The sequence below is a fragment of the Mustela putorius genome, unplaced genomic scaffold (genome assembly GCF_011764305.1).
Source record: "Mustela putorius furo isolate JIRA1106 unplaced genomic scaffold, ASM1176430v1.1 tig00003834_pilon_pilon_pilon, whole genome shotgun sequence".
In the NCBI taxonomy this organism is placed as follows: Eukaryota; Metazoa; Chordata; class Mammalia; order Carnivora; family Mustelidae; genus Mustela; species Mustela putorius.
Window position 1 is genome coordinate 58,340,847 of NW_025421987.1, and position 22,588 is coordinate 58,363,434.

The following is a 22,588-nucleotide window of genomic DNA, read 5'->3' on the forward strand; positions in this document are numbered from 1 at the left end:
AACTAGCAGTAATCACTTTTGCTTTTTAAACATGTAATGCTGATGAAACCAGTTAAAACCCAGTATTCTTTCTCAAGATAGACAAACTAAATGTCTAATTTCCTAATTTTGGGCTGTAACCCGGAGATAACAGAGAAATGAGATTACACGCTGCCTGAGGGCAGGAAATGTCTTAATTTTCAGAAAACAGAGCACAATGACAGGCATTTAGCAAGTGGCAAATTAATGTTTATTATATGAATGATACCAAAAAAATGGCATATTACCAATAAGGATTAAAAAGTTGAGGTCTTAAACACATCTGAATTTTAAACCTGATTCTTTTACTAGTTGTGCAACTGTAGATAGGCGATTTAACATAAGATTCTTTTTCCTCCTCTATATAACAGAGCTATGTAACCCTACACAGAGCTTTTGGGAGGTTTAAATGATGTAGCACATGTGAAGTGTCTGCAATTGTCAAGCCAATAAGATGATCAACTATTATTATGTTGGGTGCATTTCTTCTCCTAACTTCCTTTGAATTAGATCACTCATCTTCAGAATTCGAGTTCTGTCCTCCATACAAAGCAGACAGTAGCTAACTCTCCTTCTCCTTAAGCCTATAAAAGAAGCTCTTCTCTTAACCACAACATTCTGAAATAATTCAACTTGAAATCTGCCTTCAAATCTTATTTTTTCTAAATGGGCATCAAAGAGCTACAGCATTCTAGCCCTGGACAACCTCACCTCACCTGTTGATCATCAGCGACAGTCAACAGATCCTTTCTTTCCCATGGAATATGTAATATTCTGGCTTTCTCACCAAGGGCAGTAGATATGTGCATATTAAAAGTATGGCCCTCAAAAGTCTGTCAGTATTTTCTCTTAATAAAATACATGTGAACATTTTATTACATCTATCTTTAGAATATCCACAAAGCATAAATCTTATGTTTTAACAGGAAGGGATCTTAAAATATCTTGCCTAGCAGGGAAAGAACATATTGAAAAACTCAGGAGAATTCTTGCTCTTGTCATAGTCCTATCTTCAAATGTTAAGCATAAGCACAGCATAACTTTGGGGATTTAATTTCATCATCTGTCAAAGGAAGGAGTTGGATAAAATGGTCTAGAAATCTTACAATTCTAACCACCTTGTTTCTTATGATATCTCACTAACCTGGCCTAGAAAAGTTAAACTAATTCCTTCTCCTCACTATATAAGGTCCTGTAGATGAGACAGGCTACCTTAGTTTATACTGTACCGCACCTACATTTCCACTGCTCTTCTCTAGTATACAAGAAAGAATTCCCACAGGGGTCTACTGAAATAGCACTGATCTATACCATGTAGTACCTCTAAACATAAATCCATTTTTATCCATTGTGAGAAGAAACAACAAAAACTTTTTCCACATCTTGCTTTTCCATTACCTGCATTTCGATATACCGGAGGTCACTTTTTTTCTTTTGTAAATCTTCCAAGAGTTGTTGGTCTAAAGTTACATCTGGTTCATTTTCTTGCAAGAGATATTCAGAATCTCGGTCCATATATTTGTCCCTGATTCTGAATGTTCTCTTTTCTTGACTTATCAATTTCTTTTCCTGGTTTTCAACTTTCTTCTCTGAGTTGGGTTTGTTCTCAGTAGGAGATTCAGTACCATATCTATTTTGACAAAATAAAAAAATGATAAAAGGCTAAATGAAGAGCCACTCAAACCCTGAAAACAAAACAAATATGCTATTTATTTCAAAATCACCACTATCTAAGAAAAAACAGATCAATAAAGAAAATAGATTCTTATAATGAATTCAAGATTTCCCTCCCTGTATATAGGTATTAGCAGATTAAGTTATTCCTTGTGATAGTTAAAAAAATGAAGTTCACACAATAGCCATCCCTCCACCATTGCAAAAACTTACAGTATTTTTTTCAGATTTTCTGAACTTTATTTCACAACTTCATCTTCCTCCTGTCACCCCTTCTGAGTGCTATAAATGGGATGCTATATTACACAGTTCCAGAAAAACCTCTACTAATTTTTCCTCCAAATGATAAAAACTCCTGTGATCATCCTAAAACAGCAACAGTTTAACTTTTTCCAGATCTCTCTTACAGGATAATTTTGGAAATACAAGATGAGTAGGAAAACAGTAAACAGTAACTTAATAAATCTCATATCCAAATAGACTATTCTTACCATTTAGCTTTCTGTGTAATGAATATGTTGTTCAATCTCTCACCAAATAAGCTCAGTCTACATAAGAAAAAAAACTTACTTCAAAGTTAAATTACACTTACTGAAGAGCCTAAAGATGTCATTTTTATTATCATTCCTTCCCTAGCCAATGCTATTAAGAAATGTTACTATGATGGGGCGCCTGGGTGGCTCAGTGAGTTAAGCCTCTGCCTTCAGCTCAGGTCATGATCTCAGGGTCCTGGGATCGAGTCCCACATCAGGCTCTCTGCTCAGCAGGGAGCCTGCTCCCCCACCTCTCTGCCTACTTGTGATCTCTGTCTGTCAAATAAATAAATAAAATCTTAAAAAAAAGAAAAAAATGTTACTATGTCCACTCTGTCAAATAACATGTTTTGTTTTACCCGTGATCTTCAGGAGCAAACCAGGAGATCTGTGCTTCTGCGTCTTTACCATTCTTTGCCTGGACTGAATGCAGCAGCTGCACAATCTGTTCTTCTCGCCGTTCATCCATGTGTACTACAGCTCTCTATTTTGTGCAAAGCAAAAAGTATCCTGATCAACGTTAGAAAACACGTGCAAAATTACTTAGTAACAAAAAGGTAAATGTCCAACAAATGTATATAAAATTTAAAATTACCCAACACTTGCCCTCTAGTCCAATTTCACTTCATAAACCTAATATTAAGATCTTTGCATATATCCTTCTAAACTTTTTCTGCCACATATCTATAAAATTACCTCTAATATGACTGGCAAAAAAAGCACATTTATTTCCCTTACTAAAACTTTGGTTCCTTTATCTTCTACCCTCTCACATACTGATTATTATCAGTTTTCCCTTATTTTAAATTTTCAAAGACACTCACAATTAAAGTTTTTAAAACACAAATGTATTTTGCGGGGGGGGGGCTGAGTTGAAAACTGGAATTATTTTAGTTGCAATGAGCATTTTAAAGTTCTTACACTAAAAGGATAAATATCTGAGGGAAGCCCTGTAGAGAACAGTGAGTTAGAGCCATTATTTATACAGAAGAAAAGGCTAATAAATGCTAAATCCACACACAAAAAAGGATGAATATATGGAGAAGAAGGCTGAGCTGAGACGAATAAAACTGATCAACAGTCATGCAGATAATGCCTGATGCCGGTGGCTATGATGCAGTTGCTTCACAGAATGAGAATAAAACAAACCAAAAAAACACCGGAGAAGATAGAAGTTACACTGCAGACAGTAAGAACAAGAATTTCTAAAACTGCTCTTTTATCGTTGCACATTATAATTAGTTGAATTTAAACCCAGTAGTTAAGACAGGAGAGATTTTTCTTTAAGTATGCAAACAGGAAAGATGATCAAGGTATTAAATGGAAAAAAAAAAAAGCTGCAGAAAATATATGCAGCAGGATCTTATTTCCATTATTATTAAAATAGATCACTGACTTTACATTCTACATTTTTGCAGTATTTCTTCCAGATATATTTCTGACACATGGCAGAGCTACAGTGAAGTTTGCCAAATGGATGAATGAATTTATCTTTTACAATGTGCATGTGTGACTTCTGTGTTAAAACCATTTTTCTCTTTAAAGAAATACACAAAAAGAATACTCTTCAGGGAATTCCAGAAGACTTCTTCAACTTACTAAAGAGTTTACAGATGTAGTGAACAGGGCCATCTGTACTCCAATGTTCATAGCAGCAAAGGCCACAGTCGCTAAACTGTGGAAAGAGCCAAAATGCCCTTCAACAGACTAATGGATAAAGAAGATGAGGTTCATATATATACAATGGAGTATTGTGCCTCCATCAGAAAGGATTAATACCCAACTTTTGTATCAACATGGACGGGACTGGAGGACATTATGCTGAATGAAATTTGTCAAGCAGAGAAAGTCAATTATCATATGGTTTCACTTACTTGTGGAGCTTAAGGAATAACACAGAGGACATTGGATGAAGGAGAGAAGTGAGTTGGGTCAAGTCGGAAGGGGAGATGAACCATGAAAGATGGTGGACTCTGAGAAACAAACTGAGGGTTTTAGTAGGGGGGATGAAAGTTGCGAGGGCATGGTGGCAGGTTTTAAGAAGGGCATGTATTGCATGGAGCACTGGGTGTGGTGCATAAACACTGAATCTTGGAACACTGAAAAAATAAAATTAAATTAAAAAAAAATTTTACAAAAAGCATCATTATCATACAATTAAAAGTCCAATCTAGTAAAACTCTGGTTTTACAAAGGTTTACAAAATTACAGGTTGCAAGAAAATCTGCTTATAGACAGGTACTAAAGCTCCCTCATTTTTTTTAACCTTACAGCATGAAAATCTTTTTAAATGGTTTCTGTATCAGACTAACGTATCTCTTCTTCATAGCATAGGATACACTCCACTAGGGCTAGGAGTTTGTACCTGGTTTCTCCTAGATTCTGCACCATGCATCATCTTTTTTTTTTTAAACCTCTGAGGATTTTAATCTGTAATCATCTGTTATAAAAACAAAAAACAAAAAAAAACCAATAACAACAAACAACAATAACAACAACAACAAAAAAACCATTACTGTGAGTACACCAGAACCTAAGAGTGGTTCTGGGGACTCCCAACATAAAGGATCATTATTAGAACATTTTCGTCCTATATTTTAAATTCTGTAATGCCTTCAGCACTTGTTAACATTTATTGCTCTGTGTACCTACACCAGACAGCTATTAAGTTAAGCTTTTTTTTTGGCAGTTAGAATCTACAGTAACGCTTTAATGATTACAGACTACACTGAAAGGAAGCCTCAGGACATAAAGTCATTAGGAAGCAAAGTCACCTTAAGGCCCAAAGGCACTGTTTCTTCCATTCACTTTCAAAATGACAAAGGTAAGATCAAGCATTTTTTAATCTGAGGAACAATTTCTTTCCAACTGAAATTCATGTTATATCACTACTTCAACCAACCAAAACCTTACATGTTGAAGTTCTTACCTCTACTAGCAGAATAAAAGTTCTCCCTACCTTGCTATACTAAATTTAGGTATTCACAAAAAGGGAGGATGATTAAAAAAATGAAACAGCCTCTGAAAACACAATTTATACTTTCTGGAAGTTATTTTTAACAAGGTTCTTCCCACAGTGTGGTTCCAGAGGCTCTGGGCAGCTGAGAATTTAGGGGTACCAGAATTCCAAACCTGGATCTAGCCTGTTCCCCCCAACCCCACCACCACCGGGTAGGTACATGAACAAGAATATAATCAAATCTCTCTCTTTTAAACAAAAAAATCCTCTTTTGAATTCTTTCCACCCTATCTGCTACTGCCCTTTCTTCCTCCTCTCCACAGGAAAACTGCTTGAAAGTACTCCACTTCCATCTCTTCTTCACTGGCCACCCCATGGCCATCTGGCTTTTACCTCCACTGCTCCACAGAAAGGGATCTCATCAAGGTTACCAATGACCTTGTTGCTAAATCCAATAGACATTCTGAGCTCTTATGGAACCTCTCTGTAACATTTGCCACTCTTGACTACTTTTCCTTTTTTATATGCTCTCTGCTTCTTCAACACTGCTCCTGAATTCCAAAACAACACCCATCTTACTTTCCTCTTTGCTGGCTGCTTCTTCCTAGGTAAGAATCTAAGAAACTTCTTACTCCACCCCTTAAATTTTCCTGTTCCAATGATGCACAAGTTAGAAACACTGATACCATTTGGGTGTCTGTAAGGAAAACAGAATCTCTGGCTCCACCCCAGTACATTTTAACAAGGTACCAGTTGATTCCTCGGCACATTCAAGTTTGAAAACAATGGCCTACCGAATATAGGCTTGCACCCATTTCTCATCTTCTCTGGTCACTTCCTACTATCCACAGGACTACAAACTGCCAGTCTAGATTTCTTTAGGCATTAGAATTAGATAACCTTCTACCTCCCCGAAATCCTCGTGCTTTTTTTCCCCATGGATTTTATTTATTTTAGAGCAAGCGAGCATGCACATATATGCACACGGTTGGGGGGACTCAGACTGAGCTCATAACCTGAGCCAAAATCAAGAGTCTGACGCTAGTAGGCACTACCTAGGCACTGCCAAATCCTCACTTTTTGAATTATAACAGAATCAAACTCCATCCTTAAGTTGAGTTCATCAGCTTCCTCCATCAAGCCTATTCCTTATATAACCATCAACACGTCATTAATACTTGCTTTCCCCTTGCCTCCAGATAAAAGCAGTTTTGAATCTACTTCTTAAATCACTTTTTAAATCACAATTTTTTTAAAAAAGATTTTATTTACTTGACACAGAGAAAGAGATCACAAGTAGGCAGAGAGAGAAGGGGAAGCAGACTCCCTGCTGAGCAGAGAGCCTGATTTGGCTTGATCCCGGGACCCTGAGATCATGAACTGGGCAGAAGGCAGAGATTTAACCCCCTGAGCCACCCAGGCACCCTTCTTAAATCACTTTAATCTGTCCCATTTGTTCCATCCCCACTCCCAAGTTCCTAATTCAAGCTATTACTTCTCACTTTAGTTACTGCAAAGGCTACAAAACTGGTTCCCTGTCCCAGGATTGCCTCTTTTCAATTCAATTTCTATATTGCTGCCAGAATGAACTTAAACACAAATTCAATCATTTAATTTTTTGCTTCAAATGATTTAATGACTTACAGGAGTTCTTAGGGAAAGTCAATAAATTTCAAGGCCCGCCTTATTTTTCTAGCCCTAGGCTTTTCAAATTGCTGCTTATAAAACTGAAGGATCATAACCAGTATTAATAAAAAAGAGAAAGCAAAAAAGGTACCAACAACACACCCAGAGCAATATACAGATAAATTAAGTATTATTTTATGATACTTTTTGTTCAATTATACGTATGTGTGTACTGGGTGCAAATTAACATATATTCCTTTATGTGGGAAGTGGTCAACAAATTTGAAAGCCACTGCTCTACCTTCATCTCATCACACTAAACACCCTACGCCCTATTCTTTCAGTTCCTTGAGTCCTCCTAACCTCTAAATTGTGGCACCTGCTCCTGCCTCTGCCTGAAAATCCCTTTCCAAATCCCCCAACTCCAAACACATACACACTTTGCTATCTTTCAGCTTTCAGCTTAAGGGTTACTTCCTCTGGAAAACCTAGAATCTTCTTAGTTTGAGTTAGGGGACAGTCCATATTCTTATTATAATACTGTAACATTGTACTCTATCCCTCCTGTAACCCCTAACATACCACAATTTCTGTCAGATAGTGACTACCGTCTATTAACATAGTGCTTAAGATAGTGTCTCAGATATTTCAGATACTCAACTAAAAAAAAAAAAAGTTGAAAGAAAAAGAGCACATTGTTAGAATGCAATAACTTGGTAAACAGGAATTATGTGAAAAGTAATTAAAACTAAGGGAGATGACTGGGAAGCAATCACAAATGGATGACGGTGGTCAAAAAAAAAAAAAAAGGTAGCATAAACCAATCATTGAAAATGGTCATATTTAGATTGAGAAGATGGAGATGAATTTCAGAGAGAATGGTATGGGACGTGTAATAAAAAACAAAAAACAAAAACAGAAGTGTATTTACAAAAGATGTAATTACATCATACTGGGAACATGGGCTCAGTACACTGAAAGGAAACCTGGTATACTGAAACTATGTTACCAAGATTTCCTGTAAAATATGTTAGGATGCAATGTAAATGTATTCAACTCAGACAGAAGTGATCTGGCTTCCAATCCCAAATTGTGAGCTAGAGAATGAGATGACTTAATTCTTGCTTTTGAAAGCACCATGAGTGGATCTATAAAGGACAGACTTAGTGGAAAGCAGGAGTGGAAGCTATAAAACTCATTAGGAGGCCAAGAACACTGAACAAGATAGTGGCGTGATTTGTGGGGTAACTGCTGTGGAGACAAGTGGTTGGATTTGGAATATATTAAGAAAGCAGAGCAGACAGATGTGCTGAAATGAAAAAAAATATATCAAAGATAAATTCCGTTCTTGCCCTGAAACATTTACCAAAATGAAGTTTGGGTAGAGGACAGAACTCCAGAGTTCCCTTCACAATGATCCATCACGCAACTAGCTTTAGATGGAAATAATAATGAACAATTTTTCCTGATTAAACTTTTCACCTGTTTACATCTTATTTTCCCAACATCATTATTTCTTCAGATCCCCATGGCAACATGCATAACACCTTGTGGGAAACAGGGGCTAAATAAAATAAAGAATAACTTTCTAGTTACCGCATACATCCTTTTATAGCAATCAGCCTATATTATTCTTCCAGTTTTATGATGACTTAGATAGGCTTCCCTCCATTTAAAAAAAAAGTTTGTTCAATGAACAACTTTGGGCTGATGTGTGTGTGTGTGTGTGTGTGTGTGTAAAAAGAGAAGAAGGTAATAAGGTGTGAAGATAAATGGATAACACCAAAAAACGCTTTGATGAAAAGACAAGGATAAAGGACAAATAAAAAAATAAAATGATTTAGAAACAAAAGCCTAAATAAAGGTTTAATTACACACATTCTTTATCTAATATGAAGGATGTTTTTAAAGAAGTTACTAGGGTGCCTGGGTGGCTCATATGGTTAAGCAACTGCCTTCAGCTCAGGTTATGATCCCGGAGTCCCAAGATCAAGTCCCTCACCCGGCTCCCTGCTTAGCAGTGACTCTCTTCTCTCCTCTTGCCCCCACCTCCAAAATAAAAAAAAAAAGAAAGTAGTTACTTAAAAAAAAAAGTATTTACTAAAAAGATGCTTCAGACTTACAGTAAGAAGCTCTTAAAAAAAAATAGTTACTAAAAAGATGCCTCAGACTTACAGTAAGAAAACTTGTTTAATAAAAACAAAACACAATTAAAAAAAAATTGAAGTTCCCACCAAGTGAACTTTGATGCGTCCCTTATTACAGATCTTCAAGATATAAATCAAATAGGCAATCACAACCTGAAGAGACTAAATCAAATCATTTTTCTGAAATTTCTTCTGTTTCCAGGATCCTAAGTTTCATTCTCAAAGAGGAGCTGCCAATCAACAGAACTCTCCCCAGCCCAACATAAAAAAAAAAAAAAAACAGCAAACCACAAACCTGTAAGTTTATAATCATTTTAATTCTAAAAATGAAAGCTAGACTATTCTTCTGAACGACCTATATTCAGAATAGTGCTTGACAGCTTTTATTCTGCGCAAACCTGTATGTTACAAAGAAGGTCGCTGTTTTCGAGCTCTTCAGGCAAGAGTGGCCATAATTTTTCTAACAGGGTGGCCAAGGATACTATGACACGGACATCCTCATAGAGTTAACTTCGGAAAGGATCTGAACTTACTGTTTTGTTCACCGTTCTCACATCCTTAAAGAAAAATACACATTCACGTTGCATAAATCTACCTGCTGAGCATGGCTAACGAAAAATGACAAAATATCCGCTAACGCAAGCTTTAGCAGAATACCTGTGCACACTTTTCACTTCACAAAGCACATGCACCAGCTAAGAAACAAACAAAAAGCAAGGAAAAGGTTAGGGGCGGCGAAGGGGGAAAAAGTGCCCGGTCTCATCCTTCTCCACTATCAAGTCTCAGATTTACCTCCTGCCTCTCCGCCTCCTTGTTCTTCTGTCCCTGTTTCTTTGCATACCACAAGCCGATTTCGCGGCCTTTCAGGTGCCCAGGATGTCTGCCTCTGCCGCCTCGACCACCACCTCCTCCTCCTCCGCCGCCGCCGCCTCCGGAGCCTCGGTTCCCTCCATGGCCTCCTCCATGGCCCGCCCCATAACTTCCTCCATAGCCCCCGCCGGAGTTGCGGGGCCCACCATCCCGGCCCCAGTTCTGATGGTAATCATAGCTCATTGTCCCAGCTGACTACAACTCGTGAGAACCCGCAACCGCTAGAAATGGCGCCCGGGCCCGGAAGCGGGTGCACATCCACTTCCGTTTTGCTTCCGGCGCCCAGCGCGAGAGGGAGGGCCGTTTGAGCGTCACAGCAGCTGCTTCCGGTGACGTCGCAGGCGGCGCCGTCGGTGGTCCGGAAAGTGGCTCAGGTGAAGTCCTCTTTGACGTGTCTTCTGTTGTCTACCTTTGTACCTGTGGACGGAGAGCGAGCAAAGCCTCGCAGGTTTCCTTTACCTACGCCCAACATGTGAGGCAATGGGTTTTGGTTTTTACTTTCTTATTACCCGTAGTGGAATCCGAAGTTTGCTTCCAGTTAGGGTCTGGAAAATAGACATCTATTGACACAATAAAAGAACCTGAGGATGGAGGCATTTTCCCCTAAAAGTCTCAAAAGAAATGAGTTCATCTTTTTTTTTTTTTTTTTTTTGTAGCTGCGTCTTGAAAATAGCTTCACACCTGTTTCAAATAAGTACAAACTTTCCCTTCCTCTCTTAAAGGATTATCATTATTTATTGCCTTTATCCAACAGCATAACAAGGAGCATGGCTGGCAAAAATTTAAAAAATGCTCTTAGACGGGGCACCTGGATGGCTCAGTGGGTTAAAGCCTCTGCCTTTGGCTCAGGTCATGATCCTGGGGTCCTGGAATCAAGCCCCTGCATCCACTCTCTGCTCAGCAGGGAGCCTGCTTCCTTCTCTCTCTCTGCCTATTCTGTCAAATAAATAAAATCTTTAAAAAAAAAATGCTCTTAGGCAATTTAAACAAAGGCAGTTGAAGAATCATATATGTTCATGTGAAGCCATTTATTGTTGATTGACCAAGTCACTTAGGGTTTAGCAAAGCTGTTTTTGAATAAATCAAATGACTGGGCCACACAGGCCTGGATGTCACCAGAGGACCTCCAGTTCATTGTATATTTTAACTGATTTAAACGTGCTGGCATCAGCTTTCATTTGCTTACAGTCTTGGAAAGGCAAAAGAAATTACTGTGCAATGAGGTCCAGACTACACCTCTGGGGCATAAAAATTATTTTGAGCAAAGGCATTTGAGTTTCTGAAATATTTCAACTGCCTAAAAGCAGAGCCTCCCAAAGGAGTTCAAAAGAACTCAATTGTCATAAATCCCTTCCCCTGGGAGAGAAACTGACAAAATTGAGTCATTACTGGAGACTAGAAATCAGCATCACTCCTAAGCAGGAATTGTCACAAGACTATTATATATTCCGTTTGTTCTCATAAGAGTCCATTTTTTCCTTCCTGAAGTTGCTTTCCCATGGGTATCTTTTGCCTCCTCCCCTTCCCCTATTAAGATAGTATATAAGCCCAAGTTCTAAACTTCTCCTTGAATTACATTTTTATATGTAGTCCCACCCATTTGTGATTAAATCTGTCTCTTCTCTTGCTAATCTGTCTTTCATTCTTTTAATTTTCAGGCCCCCAGGATAAACCTAAGAGAGTAGAGGAAAAGATTTTCTTTCCCAGCAGGCATTAGATGTTACAGAAAAATAATTTAATTTTAGAGTCAGGTAAGTCCTTTCTAAAGAATGAGAGGTTAAGCAGTGACTTTTGAGATAAGTAGACTTTAGCCAGACTAATGGGGAGTAGAGAGATTGTTACAGGTGGAGGAAACAATATGCATGAAGAGAGATGATAAAATGTTGGAGAGTGAGCCACCTGCGTGTTTTCAGTTCAGGTCATGATCTCAGGATCCTAGGATCTAATCCCATGTTGGGCTCCCTACTCAGCAGAGAGTCTGCTTCTCCCTCTTCTTCTGTTTGTACCCCTGTTTGTGTTCTCTCTCTCTCACTCTTGCTCTCTCTCTCAAATAAATAAAATCTTTAAAATATATATGTGGAGAGTGAGGAAGGTCTAACCCTTAAACTTTAAGATTGTTGGAGAAGACCAAAAAGGTAGAAAAGAGCATAATCATGGAGGACCTTATATACCACATAGAGAACAATATTAAACTTTAAGGAGAGTGGTTATTTTTGGCTGCTTTGAAGAAAAAGGAAAGGAGGAGGCAAGAATGGATAAGCAGAGGCTAGTTAAAAGGCTATGATTTAGGGGAGGCAAGATGAAATATGAAAAGGACTAGAATTAAGAGATATTAGGAGATTAAAAAAATCTCAGATTTGATGATTCACTGGATGTGGGCAATTAGAGGAAAGGGTCAGATAACTCTTGAGATTAAGATTTGAATGACTGCCAAATAAAGAGATACCGTATCCTGAGATGAAAAATACAGGATGAGGAGGTTTTGTTTTTTGTTTTTGAATGGGGGAACAGTTGAGTTAATGCATTTAAATAATACATGTGGAGGTGCCTGGGTGGCTCAGCTAAGGATCTTCCTACAGCTCAGGTCATGATCCCAGAATCTTGGGATCAAGCCACACGTCGGGCTCCCTGCTCAGTGGGGAGTCTGCTCCTCCCTCAGCCCCTTACCCAGCTTTTCTTCTCTCTCTCTCTCTTTTTCCTTCGTGCATGCACTCTCTAATAAATAAATAAAATCTTGAAAAATTTTTATATAATACATGGGGAATTTGAAGAACCCATGAAACATACAAATTGAGATGTCTAAAAACTGGTTGGTTACATGAGTTAAAAACAGAGAGCAGACTGAGATACATTTTGGTAGTCCTTGGCAAATATGGTTAAGACTAAAGAATGAATAGTTTTAATAAATGTATTGGAATTTATTGGACATACCTGCAATGACAAGTATGTGAATTTTCAATGGGTGAGATTGGGTAGGCGTACTGGGGATCGTTGGGGCAAAATATGAAGGAAATAGTGTGGATTTTTGTTAGCTAAGAGAATTTATGAACTGAATGGATCTCCTCAAAATTTATATGTTGAAGACTTAACCCCCAGGTTAGCTGCATTTGGAGATGGGGCCTCTAAGGAAACAGTTAAATGAGGTCATGAAGTTGGGGCTCTAATCTTATAGGATTAGTGTCCTTATAAGAAAAGATAACAGAGAGCTCATTCTCTCTCCTAAGAAGAAAGGCTATGCATGGTCAAAGACATCGCCAAGCTAGGAATGGTGCTCTCACCAGGAAACAAATCTGTCAGCACCTTGATCTTGGACTTCCCAGCCTCCAGAACTTTAAAAAAATAAATTTCTGTTGTTTAAGCTGGAATAATACCATAAATGTATGGTACTTATTTATTAATAAATAGCATTTATTTATTAAACCAATAAAGTGGTTTAATAGCACTGAAACCAGTGGTGTTTTACTGAGGCAGCCTGAACAGAATAATAGAGTAATAAGACCAACAGGGAGTAAGTGGGGAAGAAAACTAGCATTTATTTGTTGCCTAGCATTTGATAAGTATTTGGCTAGGTGGTTCACATTTGTGGTCAGCAGACTAATGACCCCCATAGATCCACATCCTTTCCCTAGAACTGTCACTATGTTAAATTGCATGGCCAAGGGAAATTAGGTTGCTAATCAGCTGACCTAAAAGTGGGGAGGTTATCCTAGATTATCTAGATGAGCTCTATATAATTAAAAATGTCCTTCAAAGTAGAAGAATTTCATAGTACTATGAAATTCTCTTCATTACTATGAATTTCATAGTAATGTGATATGAGGACTCAAGCAACTGCTACTAGCTTTGGAGATGGAGGAAGAGGGCCACAAGCCATAGAATGTAGGCAACATCTAGAGCTGGAGAAGGAAATGTATTCTCCCTTCATACCTCCAGACAGGAGCACACCCTACCTACCCCTAGATTTTAGCTTACTGAGGACCCTTACTAAGCATCTAAACTATAGAATCATAGGGTACTACATTTGTGTTAATTAAGACTGAGTTTCTGGTAATTTGTTATGGCAACAATGGAAAAGTAATATAATATTCCATATTTCACATAATCCTTAAATCCTTAAATCCTAATCTCTGGGGTTGTCACCCCAGAGAGAGGTAGTATTATCTCTGTTTCCTGCTAAATTCTATTATTTCTTTTCACCTCATGTTTGTTAATCCTAAACGGAATCTTAGTTATCAACTTAAAATTAGTAATTTATCCTGACTCCTTTTTTTTTTTAAGATTTCTTAAAAATATATTTTATAAGATTTTATTTATTTATTTATTTATTTGACACAGAAAGAGAGAGAGAGAGAGAGATCACAAGTAAGCAGAGAGGCAGGCAGAGGGGGATGCAGACTCCCTGTTGAGCAGTGAGCCTGATGCAGGGCTCGATCCCAGGACCCTGAGATCCCAGGATCCTGAGATCATGACCTGAACCAAAGGCAGAGGTTTAACCCACTGAGCCACCCAGGTGCCCCTTTTCCTGGCTTCTTTAGCATGAAGTAATATGGTATTGCTTGAGGCTATTGCTTTAGGCAGACACTTTAGAGCAAATGTCACTGTAGTAAAAATCTGCCCCAAAGGAAGGTTTTTAAGGAAAGACCACAAAGGTATTAGTGAGAAGAAAAGTAGCAGTTGATACTTGGGGTTTTGTTTTGTTTTCCTGCTTTGCTTGAAATCTGCAAGAATTCCTAGGTTACCTAATGCCCGAAAACAAAAGGAGTGACTGGCTCATTATAGTTGCCATTGTAACTCTTGCTGATGCTCTGCTTTGTCGTGTACTCTGGGCAGGCTAGAAAGAGGTCTTTCTTAAATGTGCTCTCTACTGAACATGAGCTTTGATATTTTTACAGACTTTTTGTGTTGTATCACAGACACATCTGCTGCTATTCATAGGACAACTAGAAGTAGGAAAAAGGATGCTAATACTGCAAGTGATATTTATTGAGTGCTTATTATATGTCAGGTACTATGAATAGGCATATTTTTTCCCTATTTTATTATGGTTAGGGTAAGAAAGTCAAGAGATGGGAGGACTAAAAAGAATGAGACCTCCCCAAGGCAAGGATCCCACTGTCATTGATATATTTTATGAGGAATAATGTAGTCTTATGAAAGTTAAAAAACTAAGTGTCTGTAGCAGTATTTATTCCTCCTTGCTTTAAAAATTTCCATTTTCAGTCCCTGAAACCTCATTTATCTATTTATCAGAGACACTTTTCTAATACTAAATCAACATATTTTTAGTCGTCGCCCCTATAAGTCATGTTCCCTAGTAGACATTTCACAATTATAACTCCAGAGAGGGGAGACTGTGAAATCTGCCTTAAGAAAGATGGCATAAAGTAATGAAAACCCCTGATACCTAGGAAGTAAAAAAAAGAAGGAAGTCTTACATTATAAGAGAATATGGGTGAAGGCGGAAGGGAGGGGAAGATGTGTTTAAATTTTGACCTCCCTCCTTCATCTCAGCTTTCAACATATTTTCTGCTTACCACTTTGAAAGTACACCATATTTTGAATATTTTTTAAATCTCTGGTTATAGTTTTTAGTATATCCAGTGTGCTAAAGAGAAAATTAATTATTAAATCCCTGTATTCCCCTGGAATTCTGGGAGATTTTATTTTTTCTTTTCTTTTTTTTTAAGATTTTATTTATTTGTCTCAGAGGGAGAGAGCTAGCGAGCTAGCACACAAACAGGCAGAGGCAGAGAGAGAAGCAGGCTTCCTGCCAAGCAAGGAGCCCGATTCAGGACTCGATCCCAGGACCCTGGGATCATGACCTGAGCTGAAAGCAGCAGCTTAACCCACTGAGCCACCTAGGTGTCCCGAGATTTTTTACTTTTTCATTATCTCAAATTGATCTGTCCTCCTTTATGCCAATTTTGTCAGCTCCTATCACCAGTTTCCTTGCTTCTCTGACTTCTACGGAATTTACCTTTTTTACTTTACTTTTAGATGAGTCAGGATTTTGTCCTGGTCTTCATTCTAAAATTGGTAAACACTCCCTGGGGCTAATAATACATTATATGTTTATAAGAAAACAAGAAAAATATTAAATAAAATTGGTAAAACCTGAAGTGTCTTGATCTAAGAACACCAAACGTGCGTTCTACCTAGATCCATCAAGTATTCTTCTTGAACAAAGAAGAGAATCATATCTTCATCATAGTAGGGTTTTCATAGAAGTAGGGTTTCAGAGAAGTTGCAGATTCTTAACCTTCATTTAGTATTTAAAAATTTTATAAATAATGGTATGACTAAAAGATTTTACAGATAATCTTATCTGCTTGGGCTCTCTTCATCCCTAATCTTTCTAACATCCACTCAAGAATTACAGAGCTCTGGAGAGTTCAAGTGTAGTTCAAACAGTGGTAGAGTTAGAATCAGAATAGAGGTTGAAACTAAGCCTTCTGATTCCTAGCCCAAGGCTCTTTCCACTGTACAGCCAAGATAGTTACACACTTGAAAGGTTATAGATTGTGGATATGTCAGGAATAGTCTCTATAGAAAATAGATGGGTGTCTGCCTTCAGCTCAGGTCATGATCCCAGTGTCCTGGGATTGAGTTCGACATCACACTGGGCTCCCTGTTCAACGGGGAGCCTGCTTCTCCCTCTCCAGCTCACCAATGCTTGTGTTCTCTCTCTTGCTATCTCTGTCAAATAAATAAGTAAAATCTTTGAAAAATGTATATTAAAAAAAAGAAAACAGGGGTGCCTGAGTGGCTCAGTGGGTTAAGTCTCTGCCTTCAGCTCAGGTCATGATCTCAGGGTCCTGGGATGGAGCCCTGCATTGGGCTCTCTGCTCAGCGGGGAGCCTGCTTTCCCTCTCCCCCTCTGCCTACTTCTCTTTTACTTTCTCTCTCTGTCAAATAAATAAATAAAATCTTAAAAAAAAAAAAACAGGTAACAATCTTAAAATAAGGTATTTCAGAGAACATTTGTATATATACGTGTTATAAGTATGTATACAAGTACAAAAAATCTTTTAAAGGAACTATAAAAGATTTCATTAAGCTGGAATTAGTAGCAACAGAGATATTATTATTTCTAGGCCCAAGGTGAATGAAGAAAGGGAATGAGTACCGGCATCCTGGAAGAAAATGTCATAGGGTCAGCTTTCTGTAAGAAGCAGTGACTGCTGATAAAAGGTAAGATCCAGTCCAAGGTGAAGAGGAATAAATTTCCTCACCTCACTCTCTTCCTTGTCTCTGATCTCTTGCTGGAAGTCCCCATTGTCCAAACCCAGAGAGCATTTGCTTCTGTCTGTTTACATGGTTGGTGCAAGTCAATCTCTTGGTGCAAGAGAGTAGGATGGAGAAGAGTAGAGAAATTTGCAGGAGAAAAGTTAACATAACCAATGCTCTGGTTCAGAGCATACTCTGATGCTTTTAGTTACAGTGAACTGTAAATATTTCAATAAAAGGCAAAGATCAATCAGAGAATTTTTCTGTCCCTTTATTCTTTTTCAAATGCAGATATTATCTGTTTCAGCATCCTCTTTGAATTTAATTGTCCAAGCATTCAGTGGCTCCAGAGGTACTGCTTTCTTTGTGATTTGGTACTTTACAGTTAGCAGTAGGAGTGGGGTGTCCTAACCTTTAAGTTAAGCTTCTGAAGGCATGACATACTTGTCCCCCTTTTATTACCTTCTTTCAGGGTAAGTCTTGATGACATCGAAGCATAATTTTCTTATTTCGCGCAAAATACAGAAAGAGAGTATTTTTAAAGTTCTCTAATAGAAATATGAAAAGTAAATGAAGGACTTTTAGCAGGAAATGTATAGGCATTACCTAGTTTCCTTTTTACTTACTATAGGCATCCTTTGTTTTGGGGGAAAACATACAGATTAGGTGCAACTTGCTTTACAACTATAGAGTGATTGTGTAGCTTATTGTCCAATTCTATAAAAGTTAAAGAGAATGCTATTAATTTTTATGCCAGGAAAACAATTATAAATTGGGACCAGCTCAGGCAAACCAGACATTTTGTCATCGTTAACTATGAATTATTGTCACTGTCTGCTTATTCCATCTGTTTCTCATGAAAGGAAAAAGAAGGAAAAAAATGGATGCCAGGATCCATGTTAAAGATCTTCTTGAGCATCTTGCATAACATACTTTCCCTTGAAAACTACATAATCTCAATAAATTAGTGGATTTTTCTCTGTCTACTGTAAACAGATAATCTGGGAGTTCAGGGGAAACATATTATGAATGAGTCCTGAGGGGAAAAAAAATTAACAATGAATTTTCATCTAAATAATGAAAATACAAAGTCTTAAGTCTTCTATGAAGCAAGTAGATATGGATCTTTACTCCTGTAACCAGGGGACCATGGATTTGTCCAAACCCTAGTATTTTTTGATCCTCACATTTTAAAGCTTCTGGGAATTGTATTTCTGCTGAGTGGCAGAAATAAAATTTGCTTCAGAGATTGATTTTTTTTTTCTTTTTTTCTGGACTAGTTACTCAGTGAGACTATGCATATGTGAAGGTAAAGATTTTCCTCTAATAAAGTGTTTCAAGATGAAATGAATCCAGGAATCTAAACTGTTCTACATAATATTGCAAAATATCGTCATTGTAGTCATTTTGTATTGGGATTTTGACTGTCCAATGCCAAGTCCCTGCTTATTCTCAAAAAACCCCACAAAACATGTGTTTTTGTATATGTGAAGTTTGCACGTGTGTTCTTTATGTATTTTGAAGTTGAGATCTCAAGACTGTAGGAAAGACATATAAATATGATTTTCTTTGTATTGTAGCTGAAGAAGAAATCATATAAACAAATTGACCTAGGTTTGGAGCAGTACAGTCTGGTCTAGACTCAAGGCCAAATAACTCAAACTTGGGGAAAATGTACCATTCTTGGATTATGGTATGCAGTATCTCTGCATCTCATGATACCAGGGAGGGGGCACTATTTATGTTCTATTATAGTATGGTATATTATTGTCTAGTTAGGGTCATAGCATGTGGCAGAGACCGGTTGCTAGCTGTTCACCAAATTTAGGTGTGTTCTTCCTGTGCGCACGGATAAATATATATATCTGTCTCTTTTGAAGTTGAGGATGACTGTATACTGAGATGTCTCCAATAGAGCAGAATCTGCAGTGGCTGAGCCTCTGTTCTTCCAGGCCATCCCTGAAACAGTCCTTGCGGGATCCTCCTTGCCCTTTCTCCTCCTACCAGCTTAATACAGATGAGCATAATGATCATAAAAATTGAAAAGGTGGACCTGCGGGATGGAAAGAGCCTAGACTCCTAAACCATGTCTTAGAGGAGAAAGCCTCAACTGGTTAGGAACATTCATTTAACTGCTGCTGCTTTTCTTCAACTTTGTCCTCCAAATCTTGCACAAATACCTCTCTCTGGCAGATGCTAAACCTGAAACTCACTGGCAAGAAAGAATGGAAAATAAACTTTTCAGGCTTCTAGTCTCTGTGATAGATGAAAGACAGTAGAAACACTGGGATTTTCCAAGGTGTTAACAGAAAATAGATTGCCATAGGTAATTTTTTTCCTCAATTTACAGGCTCCATAAAAAAACATTTAAGAAGTGAGTAATTTATTTAGTAACCAAGGAAATTCTTCCTATTTATTGAATTAGAATACAATACCATCACCATCTCCATTGCTATCACCCTAATCCTAGCAAATATCACCTCTAACTCAGACTACTAAAATAGCCTCCTGTTTCTTCTGTAATCATATTGTACTTTCATGGTCATTTCCCTTGACAACAATAGACAGTGATTTTATATTCAAACATGTCATTCCTTTGCTTAGAACCCTCAATGACTTCCTTTAAATCAAATTTAAAATTAGATTCACAGTCCATACCTGATCTTCAAGGCAGTAATGATATGTCTCTCCCTGCCCTTATCTGTCTTTATTTCCAATTGCTTTTTCCTCTTTCTCACTTATCTGCATTTGCATTGACCTCCTCCATGGTATCACAAAATACAAAACGCATACTCCCAGTTCTGGGAATATGATGTTCCCTTTGCTAGAACTATGATTTCCCTAGATATATTTATCACTTTATTTGATTGATAAAATATTACCTTATCACTGAAGTCTTTCCTAACCAAAATATTTGGAAAACTAACTCCTTCCATCATTGTCCTCTTATTTTCATTTTTTTCTTATCATTTTTATTATCTCCAGTACCTACTTTCTGTCAATACATTTAACATTACTTGAGATACATACATTTATACATGTATGGTATATAAATGTATAGTGTGGACCTTAAACCATCCTAAAAGAGCTCTCCCCCCTCTTGGGGAGGTTGCCTTTAAGACCCTGAAGCATGTTGCTTTATAAGAGTGACTTTGTCTGGGGCCGTGGATCAGCCAAATAGTAACAGTGTGATTTAAGGTAGAAGCTTTGTATCATTCTTTATCAACCTGACTTCTTTAGGAGCTGGAAATCAGTCATGTGAGCAATGAACCATGCTTACCCCTACTCCTACCATGATGGAGTCCCAACAAAGAACTTGAACACCAAGATTCAAATGAGCTTTCCTTCTTGGCAGTAATCTTTGTATGTTGTCTTACATTGATATCTGGGAAAGTGATGCTGTCCTTGACTCCATGGAGAGCAGACAACAGAAGGTCCACATTCAGACTTTTTCTGGATTCTGTTGTATATTCTTCTTCTCTTAGCTGATTTTAGTTTATATTGTGTACTATAACTGTGAGAATACAGATTTCATGTGAGTTCTGTGGATCCTTCTAGGAAATTATGGAAACTGATAGTGGTTTTGGGGATATACTAAACTTGCACCGGGTATCAGGAGTGAGGGAAGTCTTGTGTGGACTGTGTTTTCTAAATTTGCAGTAGGTTCAAACTCATTTCGTGTGTGTGTGGGCGGTGTGCATTTTGTTTTTGTTCATAGTCATAATCTTAAGTAGCTAGTACAATTTCTAGCATAGAGTAGGTATTCATTAAATGTTATAGTGAATAAATTAATGAAAGTGGCTAGATAGAATAAGTAAGAAACCTAGACAAAATCTAATGAAATTCAATACTAAAGAACCATGTTGAGAAAAGCTTCCAAATAATGTATATCCAAATGGTTTTTATTATATTCAAAATAATGCTTTGGTCTCCAAAATGGTTGCCTCTGTCAGTCACAACTCTTTGAGATTATACATGTGTTTATATTAACTGGGAGTCTTAGATATGTCTTTTCAGTTTGTAGAAGTCACCACCAGATGGTGATATTTTTATTAGATAATAAGTAATTTTAGTCTTCAGATTCATCAGTTTATGGAGAAAAGAAATCAGCTATATGCAATATAGTACTTACTACTAATAAAATATAACAGGGTAAGCTATTTAAAAAGTACAAGATATCTACAAGGGTATTTCTTACAGAAACACATTTTTACATTTTTATTTTAAAGAGTAAGTAGACTTTATACTGATGTAGCTTACCTACCCTTACTGTTTCTAAACAAGGATTGGGAGGAGCCATTAATGCATATTCATAGCCCCTATAGATTTTTCTTTAGCTTCAACTACAGTTGTCTTGGACAACAACAACAATGGCAATGTGGGGCCTCATCACAGGACCCTGACCTGAGCTGAAGGCAGATGTTCAAGTGACTGAGCCACCCCTAATACACCAGAACTTTAAAGTATATCCAGTGTATAGTTAATTCAATAGCCAAGGGCAATTAAATGGGAATATCCTAGTTTGGGGTTTTTTGTTTTGTTTTGTTTTTTGTTTTTCCAGTTCTCCCAGCATAGGCCCAAGTCCAATGAAAAGAAAATAGTACACAGGAGGGAAGGAGTATTACTGTCTTCCAGTCTAGTTCTTGTGCTCTTTAAATCTTGACTTCCATCATCTTCTCCTCTGTATTAAAGAGCTATGCCAGTTATAAAGGATTTATTTCTATTTAAATCTTTATTATTGTCTTCAGTTTTATTATGATTCTGTTTCTGATTTCCTTGCTGCCAAAAATCATACTATAAGGGAACAATATCACCTTTCTCTTTCATAAAATTATACATCTAAATTTAATATATCAAAGCTTATCTTTTACAAAACATTATTAGAATATTCAACTTTTGTTTTTATAACAGGCATCCAGTGCCATTAATTTATAATATTTGATTGATCTGGTCATTTGTCATTATGTTAAAATAGCCCTCCATTAAGGGGCACCTGGGTGGCTCAGTTGGTTAAGCAGCTGGCGTTTGATTTCGGCTCAGGTCATGATCTTATGGTCCTAGGATTGAGCCCAGTTCACCGCAGAGTTGGGCTCTGGGCTCCGTGGGGAGTCTCCTTCAGGATTCTCTTTCTCCCTCTCTCCCTCTCCCACACTCTCTCTACAAAATTAATAAATCTTTTAAAGAAATAAAATAGCCCTCAATTTTAGGGATATAAAAAGGCATTTTAAATAAAATATATTTGTAATAACATATTTGATTTTGAATTTATACATTAGACATTATTTGAGGTTTGCTTTACAAACTCTACTAATGGCATTACCTTTGCTTCCCAAGTTTAGAAGAGGAGATATTGAGAGAGTAAAAGAGACATAAAGTCCAGTGAAATAATTACTTCGAAAATGAGTTCTTGATGGCAAAAAAAAAAATCTTCTCAAGGTGAAACAATCTGAAAGTCCATATAAAGTAATTTAGAATTCTGATTCAGTATAATAAAATATAAATCCAAATTAATCATTTAAAAATATAATTCACTC

At 37.4% G+C, this 22,588-nt stretch overlaps 1 protein-coding gene across 2 annotated transcripts in view; it reads right to left on the bottom strand.

Annotated features, from left to right (window-relative positions):
* DHX36 (DEAH-box helicase 36) overlaps window positions 1–10,100 on the bottom strand; it is a 53,151-nt gene extending 43,051 nt beyond the window's left edge. For both annotated transcript variants that reach the window (XM_013057734.2, XM_004755591.3), the window contains exons 1-3: window positions 9,750–10,100; window positions 2,585–2,709; window positions 1,417–1,648 (exon numbers count right to left, since the gene is read on the bottom strand). In XM_013057734.2, coding sequence (XP_012913188.1) covers window positions 1,417–1,648; window positions 2,585–2,709; window positions 9,750–10,010 — 618 coding nt within the window. In that variant the 5' untranslated portion in view covers window positions 10,011–10,100. The remainder of the gene's footprint in view (window positions 1–1,416; window positions 1,649–2,584; window positions 2,710–9,749) is intronic.
* Between the last annotated feature and the right edge of the window lie 12,488 nt (window positions 10,101–22,588).